The 15687-nt window shown below is 42.9% G+C and overlaps 1 protein-coding gene across 1 annotated transcript; it reads right to left on the reverse strand.

Annotated features, from left to right (window-relative positions):
• Positions 1 to 208: 208 nt before the first annotated feature.
• Positions 209 to 15558, reverse strand: rfx7b (regulatory factor X7b). The gene is made up of 10 exons (XM_085412440.1): positions 15136 to 15558; positions 12675 to 12708; positions 10752 to 10838; positions 10336 to 10373; positions 10123 to 10245; positions 9912 to 10031; positions 7999 to 8080; positions 7697 to 7904; positions 6533 to 6828; positions 209 to 6440 (listed from the first exon to the last, which is right to left on the reverse strand). The coding sequence occupies exons 1-10, from the start codon at positions 15261 to 15263 to the stop codon at positions 3060 to 3062; spliced, it is 4497 nt and encodes a 1498-aa protein (XP_085268566.1). The 5' UTR covers positions 15264 to 15558; the 3' UTR covers positions 209 to 3059.
• Positions 15559 to 15687: the final 129 nt, after the last annotated feature.

Here is a 15687-nt window from a genome sequence, read left to right on the forward strand (position 1 = left end):
TGGAGGATTATTTATTATTATTTACATTTAATGAATTTTGGATGTGGATTTATGTTTTGTGGTTGTGTATCGTTTTTGTTTTTCCTTGTGGAGGATTTCTTGAGAGAATGCCTGTAAACCAAGTTTCCCAGTAAGAACAATAAAATGACTGAACGTGAACTGAAGCGAAAGAAGAAGAATGAGCACTTAAAACGCGCGCACAAAAAAACCTTCTTTAAAAAAGTTTATTGGCTTTTAAAACCACTTTAAAAATCTCACCAGTGAGTACTTTCCATTGAAAAAAGAAACAACGCGATTGCAATATTAACAAGCTACTGTACATTAAGCGAAACACCAGACAACACCACAGAGGAGGGTTTTGTTTTTTTTTCTCTACTGGTAGAAATGGACAAGATAGTCTGACAGAGTTGGGTCTGGGTCAGTCAAAGGTAAAGAATCACTGCTTGATGGAGCTTCGGAACTCATAAAGAGGTGCATTTCCTTCATTCAAATTCAAATATCAGTGCCATATTGTTAAAGAAAAAAATGAAGAGAAAATGTTAAAGTAAAATACTCTTCACAAAATGCATTTTGCAAAAACAAAATACAAACAAACAAAAAATATGTAAAAATTGTCAGAAAACAGTCAACATAACATACAGAAGAACATTAACTTAGTAAACAGCACACAATGAAAATGATGTAACTCATGAAACTAGCACTGCCAGTCTGGTTAACAGAACCTGCCCAAATCACAGAAGACAGTGGTTACCAAGAATACAACGTACAACAGAAGTAATCACACATGCGTGCGTACAATCATTTATCAACATAATGAGCATGTAGGTTTTAAAAGGTTATTTAACTTTTTTCCCCCCTCAATGCTTTATATTCTCATGTAAGAGAATGAGTAAGAAATGTGTATCTCACTGAGATTAATGCACATTTTGCTACAAGACAATTAGTCATTTTCTGACAATTCACTGAAACTTCCTTACTCGTTTTGTTGTAAAAAAATTGTTTTTGTTTTTTTTTTCATTTTCTCTTTTTTTTGCGGGCATCCATCATTACATTTGTCCATAAAGATGTGGCAAAGCCATGTGTCATAAAAATTTAGTGCAATAACGTGAACCTCCAAAGTTTGTTGAAACGTGAGTAATCGCTTTTTTTTCATTTGTTTTTTTTCCAGTGTCTGCTGAAAGACTTTGAGCACAATGTCTGTCACAGAGATGTTTGCAACCAGCTAACAGTATCACAACTTTTTTTTTTCTCAATATACCATGCTATTGATCCTGCTCAAAGCACACATCACTTCTGCAACTGCAGAGACCTTTGAATAGAACAAAAAAATAAAACTAATGAAAAAAAACATAATCAGCAAGCGAGACCAGACAGCATTACTTTTACGACACACTGAGCCAGAAATGTAACACACAACATACAGTATCTTGCTGACTATAAATCTGCTTTTTTTTTTCCTCTTTTAAATGGCACATACTTAGCTAGAATAATGGCCATAATATAGTGTCTTGATACATCAAATCTCTATGTATCTATCCTATTTACAGATGGAGCTTAAACATGACTTATACAACATTGACAATAGCCAAAAAACTCAAGCAAGCATCCTACTGTATCACTTAGCCTACCTGGCTAGCAGTGATGGTTTCAACATGCTTTCAGGTCCATGGTTACCTATAAAACATAGGACAGTGACCATTTCACAAATATACATACTGTACATAAGATTTATCTAACTTCATCCTTTTCTGCGAATGCAATAAATCTCTTTTATATCTCTGAGGCTGCCCGCTCCCCGTTGTTGTTAATGTTTACAAGGAGTGTTTCTACGTGTAATAATCTCTTATGATTTTCAAACAGAGCATCTTTGGTATGGACATAAGGCTGGATCTCCACAAACATAATAATGTAATTTCCTCTTGATCTCAAGATGACATCAGAACACACTTCAGCCTCCATCCTCCCTTGTAAATGAGCCTTCTCCATACCATTGATATTCTTATCCAAGCTGGGCGTACAGCATGCCAAAACCCCCCATTAAAATAAAAACAACCTCATGACTGTGAGTGCACCTGCCATGGTATCGTGAAATGACGGCATATCAAATTCCTCTAAATTCTTTAACGATAAGGGCACACACAGTGTAGTCGTTAGCCTATACAATACATATCTATACTGAAACACTGCGGAACAAAAACAATAAGAAGTAGTATTGAAAATATCAGAGTAACAGCTGCCTTGATATGATGAAGCTCTGGATGGTTCTGAAGATATCTTAACATTATACTATATACAGTCTCTCTAAAGATGGCGTAAGGCCTTGGACTTTGGAAATAAGGCAGCCAGTTGTTGATTCCTTTCAATGTATCGTCCACAAAGTGGCCTGAATCCCCATCTTCTCACTACAGATTCATCTACTCCCTTTATAAGATAATAAACAGTACAAGAAGTATAGGCTTAAGAAAATTTCACTCTCGGACAATGCTCAGATGTGAATCAGTTTTTCCACTGATTTGGTATATGATAAAGATCATGTCATAAATTCAGCACCCGGCAGCTTAAGAGGCTACCCTTTTAAATATTCAGATATGGCAGGCAAATGTACTACAACTAACATGTGCATATACTACAATATCGTCTCCATTTGGTTGAATTTGAACTGCAAAAGCATATGTTGTTGTTTTTTTTGGTGAAGTCTCTTGTGCCAAATTTCCTACCCATCACTCTTCCTTAATTGTTCATCAAATACAAATATTGCATTATTGAAGATTGCCCTTCTCCTAACGTTCTTAAGTAAGTGCACGCGGCCACTGAGAGAACTCAGATGAGGGAGAAAAGTGGTTCGACACTGAAACTCTGGGTGACAAATGCCAAAAAAGGGGAAGGGATCAATTAAACATCGCGTGTAGGAGAGATTTTCTGGTACGCCTGGCACTTTGAACAGAACAAATGGCAAAGTCCAGACAAATCCCAACAAACTAGAGTTTAAAAACAGATTTACTACATATGCACAAAACCAAACAACAGAGAACAGAAGTCTTACAGAATAAAAGATAACATTAACCCAGCATCTCTACTGTAGTAGGCTGGTCTTTGCTTTCTAGCCAGTCAAAACCAGAGTTCACAGTATCACTGCATATCTGCTGAAAAAGCGGGTCGTTCTTCAGTTCTTCCAGTGTTGAGTCTTCATATTGTTCCTGCTGTTGATTGGGATCAAACAGTAAGTTGGTGTCCAACGTGTTAAGGTCAGTGATGCTACTGGACAGATCTGAGGTCAGTCTGATGTCGTTTGAGAAGTCGGACGCCACGGCGTTGAGCTCTGAAGCTACCTGACCTACCAACTGGGAACTGGGGTTGAGGCCATCATCCCCCAGCAAGTCCTTGACAGTGTTGTTGAAATCCAGCTGTTGCTGTTCATCCTCCACCTCCTGCTGCTGTGTGCTCTGGAGGAGCAGCTGTGGCTGTGTTTGCACTGGATTCTCCTGCAGCTGCTGCTGTTGCTGGTCTTGTTCACCAGAGCCCACTTGTGCTTGGCTGTCCCCAGTAGAGAAACCTCCCTGTTCTCCACTTCCGGTGGTGAGGTAGCCGTGCTGCTGGAGCTCAAAGGCAGCAGGACTGGAGCTGACGGGCAGCTGAGTCTGATGAGCAGTCCCTGCAGCAAAGCCAGGCGTGGTCTCCAGGATCTGTGTGAGGTTCATACGGGCCGTGTAGTTAGAGGGGAGGTTGTTTATGCCTAGACCGCGGACAGAATCATCCCCGTCCGCTTCCATTTTGCTGAGGAGAACATTCGTGATTTTGGCCGTGTTGCTCTGACCCTGCACGGGCAGCATCTCACTCTGCATCATGATGTTCAGAGGTACAGACTGGCTACGCTGGACCATGCTGTGGACAGAGGTGACGGTCTGGCTGTTCGACAGGATGCTGAGAACCTCGGAGGTGATGGGGGAGTTAAAAGGTGAAACCACAGCGCGCGTTGTCGTGGTGGTACTTGTGGTGGTGGTCGCGGGGCCAGTGTTGCCACTGAAGTTTCTCTGGCGCACTGCTGGGCTAACACTGCGGCAACGGAAAGTACTAGATGCAGACGAGGATGAGGCCTTGCTATCTAACGGTGCCGGCACAGCAAAACTCTCTTGTTTTGTAGGAGTTGTTACAATTTGCTGCTGTTGTTGCTGCTGCGGCTGTTGTTGTTGCTGCTGCTGCAGCTGCGGCTGCTGCTGAACTGGAGAGATCGGGGTCAAACGGCCAAAGTGGGCAGCATCCTGTCTTGACTGAGATTGAAATGACTGGCCAGGAATTGCAAATGCATGTGGCTTACGAAACTGATCGTCCACCAGGTCTTGGTAGCTGGGCAAAATGCCAATGCTATGGTTCGACAAAGGACCTGAAGAGTTGCTGTTGTAGCGGTTGTTGATCCACTCCAGCTTGGCCTTGTCAGGGTGGGTTGCCATGGGCCTTTGCATGGGCTTGACAGGGCTGCTGGAGACAATACTGGCGTCGTGGTAACCTGTAATGCTTGAGTTAATGGGAGTAAAAGCAAAAGGGTTCCTGCACTCCACGGGGCTCGGGGGGACGCTGCTGCTGCAGTTGGACAGTGGTGTGCTGATAGGGGTGTGACGACCCATGGCTCCATCCACAGGGGTTATGGGAGCCATACGGGAGCACGGGCTCTCCCTCGTCAGGCTGTGAGCGAGCGTCATTTCAGAGGTAGGGGTGGGTGTCGGGGTTGGTGTCGGCGTGGGGGTTTGGACTGGAGTGGTACTGCTGTGGGCAGACGGGTAGAAGGTAGTAGTGGCCTGGTGAGTGCTGAGGATAGAGCCTTGACTGCTGGCTGACTGACCTTGCAGGGTAACGTCCACACAGTTACCGAACAGACCCTTCAACTTCATCTGCTCCTCCATTTGGACTAGCTCCTCCACAATGCTGTCTTGGGTCATGTCATCATCATTGAATGGGAAATAGTCCATGTTGGTCTGAGAACCTGCAAAATCAACCATTTCCTGTGTGAGGGTGAGCTGGCCCGAGGCTTCAGAGGGTTGGGCTATAATGGAAAGTTGGTCAGCAGGGGCTTGTTTGTGTTCTGCTGGTATCTGCTGGGCAAACGCCTGCTTGCGAAGCTCATCAAGGTGCCCCTCCTCCCATATTGTGCTCTTTAACTCACTCATCACAGAGGCTTCGTGTGGTCCTGAGTTGGCTTGTATGGCACAAGGATCCCCAGTGATCTGCTGCAGCAGCGCCTGATCGGTCGTGTTATTTCCCGCCGCCCCAGTGCTGGTATCGGGGCTGACAGAAGGGTCTTCGTGTTTCACCACCAGGTCTTGGTGTTTGACAACAGTCTGGGTGCTCTCAGTGTGTGTGATGGGTGAGTCAGAGAGTGCGAGGATCTGTGTGGGCCCTATAGAAGTGTGTTTCACTTTGCAGGGGGCACTCTCTGGTCTAGCAGGGGTTCCTGGTCTGGGGATCCTCTTCACTGCAGCGCTGACTCCGGGTTTGGGATTGTCAACTAGAGCCAGCGGCTGCTGGGATATAAACACCCTTTTCACTGGAATTGCATGGGATTCCCCGCCTGTGCGCTTCCTGGGGCTCTTGGCGTCTGTGCAGGGATCCTTTGATGTTGAGGTAACAGCAGAGGAGCCACTAGATGATGTGTTGACACTGGAGTTCTGATTATCAACAGTCAAGTACAAAGTACTGTCATGGCAGTTACTGTTATTGCTGTCCTGAGTCCCAGCTGCAGCTACAGAAGTAGGAGGAGATGTGGAGTCATTTTTTATCCTCGCCCCTTTGTCTGTTCCTGGAGAACATTTAACAAGGAAACTTGGCTCACTAGCAGCCCTGAACTTTGCCACTCTCTCCTCTTTGGCTCCTACAGCAGTTTTCTCCATGCCAGAGGCAGAGTTATTGTCATTTCCGGCTTCAGACACCACTTTGGCGTCAGCAGAGGGCATGGGAGTAGAGGCAGGAGCACTAAGTCTGACTGCAGGAGACTGGGGGGCAGCAGAACTCCCACTTTGTAACTGCTGGGATTCATCCAAAGCAGCGGTGGTGCTCACGCCAGCTGAGGCTGGTCGCACAGAAGTGCTGCTGCTGTTACTACTACTGCTGCTGCTGGGAGCGAGAGCGATGGCTGTCATCTTCACCACGTTCACTGAGCTGACATGGGGAGTGGGCATCACAGTTTTTATTGGGCTGTTGGTGATGAGCAACGTGGGGGGTGAACGCAGCGTGATGGCACTGGTGGCAGAGGGCTTAGGCAGGATCTGGGCGTACCGTGTACTGTGTCGCGCCAGCCGGTCACCTACAGGACTAGCTGAGATATTCTGAGAAGTTTTGGGGGACTGTTTGAGAGACTGAGTGACCACTTGAAAGTTCACAGGCAACACTTTTCCTTCGGCTGTCCCTACGGGACTGGGTGAGGTCATCAACTGCCTGCTTCTCTGTACCTGGGAAAACAATGAGAACATAACAGCACATTTTAAGCAAAATGATCAACAACTTGTCAGATAATAAATAAATAAAAAACTCAGTCACGTACCGTCACTGGGCTAGGGACAGCTGCTACTACAATGCCTATGGTAGGCTGAGGGGAAAGCAGAGCAGGGCTGCCACAGGGGATCGTGGGGCCCGGGGTACTGGCCTCTGTTCTCTTGACCTGGGTCTCAGTGGGCAAGGGTGAGTGAAGCTTCTGCTCCTGCTGCTTCTTCTGGATCTTGCGTTGCAGTTGCTGCTTTGCATCAACAGAAGGCGAGGGCAGGGTCTTCACCTGGGGCTGGAATGAGTTACACTCCGCTGTCGGCACAAACGCAGAAGCTGGAGTTGGTGTCTTCATTCCTATCAAGACATACGAGAGGAAAAGAGCGGTAGATCGTTGGTGGTGTTCTTGTCTTGTCAAACATCTCTGCTGAGGCATGAGCTGTCTGCAGTTCTGGATAGTTAAAATTCAACAAACATGTACTGTGTGTAGCCTAACAAACATTTTACAGCACACAGACATCATGGGGACGGTTAATTTAGATAATGCTTAAAAAATAACTACCTAAATAAGGCCTTGATAGGTGTCAAGAGGGCTACTGATTGGTGTGAATTACTTCAAGTCGAAGTGCTTTGCATAAACATCAGCTAACATCAGTAAATACACTCTCTTGTGCAGATATGCCAATACTGGTTAACAAGACTGATACTGGCCAATGCTGGCTAAAACCGATTGTTGGACAATAACTTGGTGCACTGCTCGAGTATGTGCAATCACGATTTTAAGTGACAGGTTAGTTTTAGAAAGATTTGCATTATGCATGTAGCTTCACTTTAAACATGAAGTCAGTTTTTTCATTTTGGTATTTCTGCTTTGTCGCTTGCAGTTCAAGCATCAGCGTGGCAGAAGCCGCACATTTATTTGCAATTTGTGACTGACGGTCATTTCTGAAACAGGACTTTTGATTTGCATGAAAGGCTGGGCTCAAAAAATTAGGATCACACTTAGAAAACACTCTTGAATCAGTGAGATGGAAATATGTAAAGAAAGAATAACAAACAGCAAATTATATTTTTTGACAGACGGTGATGCCTTCCGAGCTTGTATATCTCAAGTGAAAAAACACAATGTTTAAGATGTACTACAGTGCCCAATGAACTTCAAACTTACATGCACACGAGACAACAATGAAACAAACACGCCAACAGATCAATAGGACACCTTTACCTGTGGGTGTTCCGGTCATAACAGTGAGTGCAGCCATGGACTTAGTACCGATGTAGTGGCTATTAAGCAGAAAACGAGCCAGGTCCTCCACGTTGTCAAACTGACGGCTCAGGACCTTTTGAGCCCACTCACACACTAATCCACAAGCTGCAGACCTCATTTCATCTTCAGCACTCGGAGACTGGCCCGTTGGCTCCATCAGTTCACACTAGTGAGACAGAGCAGAGCAGCAGGGAGGTGAGCGTCGAACAAATTTTTCAAGTCTAACTATATGGATCGGGTTTTTTTGCAGGCAATCTTACCCCATCACCAGACTTCTGAAGGTCCAGGTTGGGTAGGGATGGCATGTGAACAAAAGCTTTCTTCCTTAACCCGCTATAACAGTATGTGCGAAGGAGTTAAGGTTTCTAAAGCATGAAGACTGTGCAAACCTAAATGATTATAACATGCCGATATTTGTACGTTTTTTTTGAAATTCTGCCCTAAAAATATGACACCATCTAAGGTCAGTCATCAGCCTTTCATCTGTGAGCCAAGGATTCCCTGCTACTACCTTTCTACTTCTGTAGCCAGACTCTCTTGGAATTTTGACAAAATAGTTCTCCAGGCTTTATGAAGGTATTTCAAAGCTTTTCTCTGGATATTTGCGGTTTTTTCTTTTTTTTTACCATTTTCAGGGGAATGTTGTTTAATTTCTTAAGCCACTTCACACTAAACTATGAATCATTCAAGCACTAAAAAGGCACTTAGTTCAATGGATGAGCAAGTGTTAACACAGTTTAACAGGCAAAAAATATTTTTACACTAACAAGCTGATTCCCAAAGAGATAATAGTTGAAAACGTGGCTTCCCAGCGTGGTGTGCAGTGTGTCTTTAAAAATATCTGAGGGCACTGGACTCTTTTTGAGTTCACAAACTTGTATCTTTTCCCTTGGTTTGGTTTCTTTTCACACAGCAAAGACTCCAAGCAAACTCCAAGTGAACCAAAATGCATCACCACAAACCACATGAGAACATTTAGTCTGCTTACTGCTCAGACGCGTCTGGTGTGTGAGCAACACAAGCAAATACAAGAAGAAGGTGCTGTGTTTTGGCCTTATAGAGATAACATGGAGAATTTACATTCACTTTACAGCTAGCTGCTAGCCCATACTGACTACTTATGCACTCTGCACATCTAGGTTACCATGCTGCATCCCAGAATTCAAGAGAAGATGTTCAGCTCAAACTTGTTGCATGCACCTGCTAGTTGGCTCGGATCACATTCACACCATAAATGAACCGCTCGCTTGGAAGTGGACTGAGACCCCCGACCATGTTCACACGTGCACAAGCAAACCACACCAAGATTGAAAACTATTTTGGCTAAACTAAAAACTGGCTAAACACCGCAGGTGTGAAAGCACACTAGGAGAGTTCAGGTATTTTGAAGAATAAAGGTTTTCACACCAAATATTGACTTAGAAGCTTTTTAGAATTGTACTAACTCTGTGTTGCCTTGTCTACTGTATTGACATTTATGTTTGCATGTTTCAGTAAATCCTTGCGCCTATTTCCCATTTTCCTAGCAAAATATAAAGACAGATGCCTCAAGACTGTTTAACTTTTTTCTTTCTTTTTTTTATTTTATTAATAAATAACGGAGCAGCTTTGAAGCTTCCTCTTTTGGGGCAGCATGAGAACATGAAAAAAAACTCAAACTGGGCGTGACAAACACCCAGTTTGAGTCTTTCTTGGCATGTAAAGCCGAGAACTTTACTTTTTTCCCTTGAATTTTTCCCCCCTGAAGCTTTGTAATCCCTTTATGTTGTCTGGCCATAGGGTCTGAGCTCAGGTAAGCCTGTCCATAAAAAAGGGACCGTAGCAAATAAATGGCAAACTAACTTACATGCACTCTGGAACTTAAATTCACAGAAGCCAAGCAATGATAACTAATGGCGCAACTCCTCTCTTGACTCTATCCTCTGTGGAATTTTGAGGTTTTAATATATTTATAAAAAGTTTATTTTAAGCCCAGCTAGTAGTATCATGTTGAGATGAATTGCCTAAGATCTCTGCAAGCAAACATTAATGATCTGCCTGCTCATCATCCATACAAGCCCAACTGCACACAACTGCAATCACCTAAAAGAATCACTCATGTTGAAAAAAAAAAAAAAAAACGAAGAAAGAAAAAAAGAAAGAAATACAACCAGGGTAACACTTTGTTTAAGGATATTTGGATTTCCCTCTCATTCCCAGACGACGTGCCTTCATGTTAGGAAAGACATTCTTCATGATCTTTCCAAAGTCTGCTGCACTCAGTGGATTGTAGCCGAGATTGTCACAATAGCTCCTTGTAGGAGAAGAGAACCCACATGAGATTATGACGAAACTATAACTGTCTGAGAGCAGATCGCACGTCTTCTGCAAGGTTATCCACTTACTTGTATTCATCATACACCTCTTGCTTTGGGAGGGAAGTCTCTGGGTGCTCTTCTAGGTGATTGCGTATCCAGTTGAATGCATACATCTGTTGAGTACGGCTTGACGACATGGAACTCTGATCACTGAAAGTGGTGCATAAGAAAAAGACATTTGGTGAGGCAGTACCCTCGACTGCGGTGCATCATTTCTTGTTAATACAGAAACTTTAATACCATAATCCAGGAGTGGAGGACCCCCTCTCATTCTCAGTCCAAATGGGCAGAATTTGGGGGTTGGGGTGATGAATAGATATGGGGAAACAAATGAAACACAGACAGCTAGGTATAGCAAAAGTCTACAGATTTCAGTGGTTCAATCATACAGCTGAAATGTTGAAGAAAAAGAAAAAACCCTCAACAGTGACTTAAATTCAAATTCGATGCCCCTCTAGCGTCTATCAGCCTAACCTGTGTCTGTGTAGCAGCCAGTGGATTTTTGACAAGCAATGAGACAGTGCCGATAATGTAATGAGAGCCACAACAAAGCATGTATTTGTGTGTGCGTCTGTGTGTGTGCGTGTGTGAGAGAGGGAAAAAAAAAGCCAGAGAGCAAAGTGGAAAACTTAGTTTAAGTGCTCGCCTGTGACATACCTTTTATCATTGCCACTGCTGGGACCAGAAGGCAACTTAAGGTAGAGGTAGAGCTTTTCGATGTCTGTAAACTTCTCAACATCTTGCTGTAAAAATAAAAACATCACAGAGAGGAGAAAAAAATGAATATGTCTGAAGAGTTTAACACACGTGCTGACGAAGGCTGTGGTCAGGCTGATGGTTTAAAATCTGGTTCATAATTCAACTCAAACAAACACGGACTCTGGAATTACAATTGTATGCAAAAAATTTTATTATTGATCCCAACTTAAGTGCTTTTCATCTGGTTTCTAAGAATGGATTCATCTCACCTCTTCCTTTTGTATTTGCCTCTTTGTTGCTAGGGGAACCAATACTTAAATGAACGAGGTGAGAGCTGTCAGCCAATAAGCAGTGAACGAAGACGCTATTTACTACACATCACTGCTGCAAGCCCTGAGTGAATTACATACACAGTCCTGACCTGCTGGCCACTGGCTGGAACCTAACTCTTCCCTTTTTAAACTTCCTGAACTTCTTTTTGGTTTTTAAGTCTGATCTGATGATCAAAATCACACCACGCCTATGTATTTCTTAAAAGACTTGCATCAAAAACAACTGCAAATGCAGATTATACTGGTGGAAATTTCTCTCAGTGCTATTCTCTCTAAAGTTACACAAGGTTTTTACTGCATAGAGAAATTTTTGGCAACCGGCAAAGAGATTTTAGCCAGAGCCAAAGAAAAAACTACAACAAAACAACACTGGAATAAAACTTTGCTTCTACTAAGTGTTATTAATCTGAGCTTCATTTACTCAAGCATAAAATTTGCTAATCAAAGAGGTCAGAAAACAAATGCAAGGCAAAACAGACTGCCACTAATCTTTGAGGTCTGATTGTGCACAGCCCTCCCAAAAAATCTCACTCTGCAGGAAAAAAAACCACTTCAATGTGTCACCTGTTCAATAAATTTTTCTACATAGTTTAAGGCATCTCGTTTTACCATTTTTGCATGACAACAGTGGATGTTAGTGGCAAACATTTGTCACAGACATAAAAAAAACAAACATATACATTTTATCTGATTCTAAAATGACAATATCATATATGTATCTTATTACTATCTTATTAATAACAGAATATACAATTTGGTACCTTTGACATAGAAATTCTGTGCACATAATGATATGCCGATAGTAGCTCTATCAAACAAAGTTATTAATATAACCACATCTCAGTGCGTTTTGAAAAAGCCGCCCTTTTAGATGTTTATTTACTGTTTTATGTGGAAGCATCAGAGGAGTCAAAGAATGGATTTTTTTTAAAATCGAGACAAAAATGGAATAAAGCCCAAAAAACAGCGAAAACAAAAACATCTGCCTAACACCAGACAGAGGTGTTGAAATTAAAATCCAGGCTCTGTCTGCTTTACTGACGACAAAAAATAGACAAAAGCTTTATCACGTCGCTTTGATGTCACTGACACTTCTTTGCAGCTGCATAGGCGGCGAGACAGAGGGAGACGCAGCAGTTTGAGAATAATCTAAAACTGTGCATGAATAACCAGCTGAAACCAAAATACAAAAATCTTCATATATTTATATAAACATTGGAAACACTTTTGTCATTTGCTTCGCACAGTGCAAAAAAAGGCATTCATGAACATAACATTTAATGTGTTTACATGTGTTACTAAAAAAAAAGAAAAAAAAACACAATATAGCGTTAAGATTTCTGCATGTAAATATTAGTTAATCAAATTGAAGCTTTGTGGGGTTGGCTTTGTCTACTCTGCTTCATCAAGCATGAAACATATTTAATCATTTATATGATTTAATGAAACATTCATTGCACAACTGTTCTCCGAACGCAACAACAAACATTAACACATGACTCTGATAATGAGGGGATTGCAGATTAAGCAGTATTTACTGATACTCACCAATATGCTGTCCACTTTTGATTGTACAGATTTGCTACAATGAGAAAGAGATAAAAATTTAAGAAAGTGAATAAATAAGAAATAAAATGTCATGGATGCATGCAAGATTTTGTCAACATTTCAGCAAATAAAAGAAAAAAATCTCCCTTCCGGGTTACATTATTTTTGTACGTCGTTCAATACGACATATTTTATCATTCGCTGATATACTTTGAGAGCATCTTTGATAAAGTGAGAACATGTTTTAGGAGATTTATGAATATATTAAATCTGTAAAAAAAAAAAGACATTTTGAGTCCTCTGTCTGGCAGATTCTCTCTAGGTCGCTCTCTCAAGATGAACTAAGGCAGCGGTCCCCAAGCCCCGGTCCACAGACCGGTACCGGTCCGTGAGTCGTTTGGTACCGGGCCGCGAGAGTTGAGGCTCAGCTGTGAAATGTATGGTTTTCAGAGGCTTTATCAGTTCTTAGCATTATTTTTTTTATCGTTACCCTGGTTTCCCTGGGTCTTTTCCCATGTGTTATGAATAAATCTTCTTCCTCTGGTACCGGTACTGGTTTTATTTTGTTGTATTTATCCGCGACACCTTAAAGGCCGATCCGTGAAAATGTTGTTGGACATAAACCGGTCCGTGGAGCAAAAAAGGTTGGAGACCGCTTAAGTAAGGGACTGAGTTCCAGGTTTTGGTGGTGTTGTCTTCTGTATGCTTCGGGTCACTATCATGCTGAAATATCGTCTGTGTAAGTTTTTTGCATCGTGTCTCCACGCTGCAGAAAGCTGGCATCCAATATATCAGCACCAGTGCCTTACTGTACGGCTGATGTTAGCCAGACTGTGAGTAACAACTAGTGCCTGTATCTCTTGGTCACTCTCCCGACCAAAGCTCTTCTTAGACCATCACAGAATTTTTCTGAATGACCAAATTTTAGGAAAAATTCTTGTTAATTTCCAACTTGGCTGGAACCCACTAACTTTTTATGCCTCACGGCCAGATTTAAACATCTATGGAGATCGCAATGTGGGTTTTTGAATCACACCCAACCAATGTGAATCTGCCACAGGTGTCTTCATTTACTTGCTACTCTCAGCAAAACGCTTGGTGACATTTTATCATCATTTTAGGGTTATCACGAGCAGATGCCGACTGTTTTTTTGTTTGTTTGTTTTTTTGCAATTAAAAAAAAAGCAGCATATTTTGAGTCTGGTGTTACTACACAGTAATGCTTCCATGCCATACCGGACTCATAATAACAGGGAAAATTCCGATGCGATTAACATTGCTGAAGTCTCCGTAGCGTGTGCAACAACGTGTAAAATTAGGCCTTCACTAATCACATTTTATACAGCACGTGCTCGTCCATACCATGATGCCGACGCAAATAACACGGTGGCCGGTTTCAGTTAAAAGAGACTCATCACTAGAAATATCACAAGGCTAATCAAAGCAGGTGTATCAAAGGAAGATGAGCTGAATATTTATGTAAATGAAAAGTTTCACCTTTTCATATGAAACCCCAGAAAACTAAACACACCAGAAAGCACGTTTGCAGCTTGTCACTGCTGGTTATTGTGTGTGTAATGACTACTTCAACTTAACCTTTTATTTTTTTTTAATTAAAGCCTCAGTGTAGTATGACATATCATCTGAGCAGACACGATAATAGCAGCAAACGTGCATCTGGTTAATCTTAATCCCAGTGCTTTTAAATTTGCGACGTGCTTCTTTTTCCTTGTGGTCTTCATGAGTGATCTTTACTTTATCCCTCACGCGCTTCTGACTCTTATCTACGCACAGATGCTGTTTACATCTTTGGCTTCCTTTTTTTTTTTTAAATTGCTTTCTGCTGGAAATGAGCCCGTGTGGCCATTGATCTCTTTTTTCCCCTTGTATTTAACATAAACTTAATTTGCTGTAGAGTAATGATGAGGTAAGGGAGGGAGGAGGGACAGAAACTGGTGAGTAATATCCAAAGCCACAGTGCACAAAATAACGTACTGGTTTTTCAGAAGGAGCATTTCTATTTATAAACACACGTTATTCCCCCAAATGATGCAGCCCTCTCATTAGGAGCATTAAATCAGAGCGAGGCTGGACGTGTGGAGCTGCCTGCTTTGACACCTGTCATCCCGAGCATCAGCACCGCCGGTGGAGTCGGTGTCATCTATTATAACATGGCCTCCTATGGCTCGATGCTAATGACCATAGCTACCCCTGTTGTAGGTAACCCGACGTTACCGTGTCGTTAGCGCACAAACAGGAACCAGACGGAGCGGCGCGGTTCGGTGCCGTCGTGTTTCTCTGAAATATTTACGCCTAGCACGGCAGCAGCCGTGTTGTTTTTCGGGCAGCTTTTTGTGCAGCACACTGCCTCCTTGCCACTCCACAGTCAGATACGCTAATTACAAGGCTACGGCTAGCGAAAAGGACATTGTGGCCGCTTGTGGATCGCTTCCATCCTTACCAAATTGAATTCTTTATTTTGAACTGTAACGCGTTAGCCTCGGGCCCCTGGAGTCCTGGCACCAGCGCTGGAAGAGAGCCTAATCCCGAGGCAGGCTTCTGACCAGGTTGTTGTTGATCATCAGCCATCACGATGGAGGGGTGGTGGGGGAGCTTTAACAAGTAGGCCTCATCCCCGGCTGTGCACTGCACCGGACCCACCGCTGCTGGAGCGGCTCAGTCAGCTAGGACAGCCCGCTGAATCCACCACAGAGCATGGCTACAAACACTGTGATCTGACCCTCGTGAAGCACAAAACAAAACCCCCCAAAAAACACCCGGGAATACAAAAGGCATATCGCAGGGTTATCTCCGCTGCCGCAAATTGCACGCCTGCAGCAGCCAGCAGCAGCTACAGACGGAGCTGCCTGCGTCAAGACGCACGCGAGCTGCAGCGCCAGACCGGAAGTAGAGAGGTTTTTTTTAGGGTGAAAATAAAATCCCGATGTTTGCCATGTCGAAAGTTCACTCATATGTGTGTGTGTGTGTGTGTGTGTGTGTGTGTGTGTGTGTG

The sequence above is a fragment of the Rhamphochromis longiceps genome, linkage group LG7 (genome assembly GCF_057381845.1).
Source record: "Rhamphochromis longiceps isolate RC_006_pf linkage group LG7, R_longiceps_female_GT1.1, whole genome shotgun sequence".
Lineage (NCBI taxonomy): Eukaryota > Metazoa > Chordata > Actinopteri > Cichliformes > Cichlidae > Rhamphochromis > Rhamphochromis longiceps.

Excerpts from the sequence above, each read along its gene's own strand:
- rfx7b (XM_085412440.1), bottom strand. The coding sequence starts at position 15,263 with ATGGCTGATGATCAACAACAACCTGGTCAGAAGCCTGCCTCGGGATTA. Across the intron at positions 8,081-9,911 it reads ATGAGAGGGAAATCCAAATA|CTGTTATAGCGGGTTAAGGA; the intron begins TCCTTAAACAAA and ends CCTTCGCACATA. Across the intron at positions 6,829-7,696 it reads TATGACCGGAACACCCACAG|GAATGAAGACACCAACTCCA; the intron begins GTAAAGGTGTCC and ends ATGTCTTGATAG.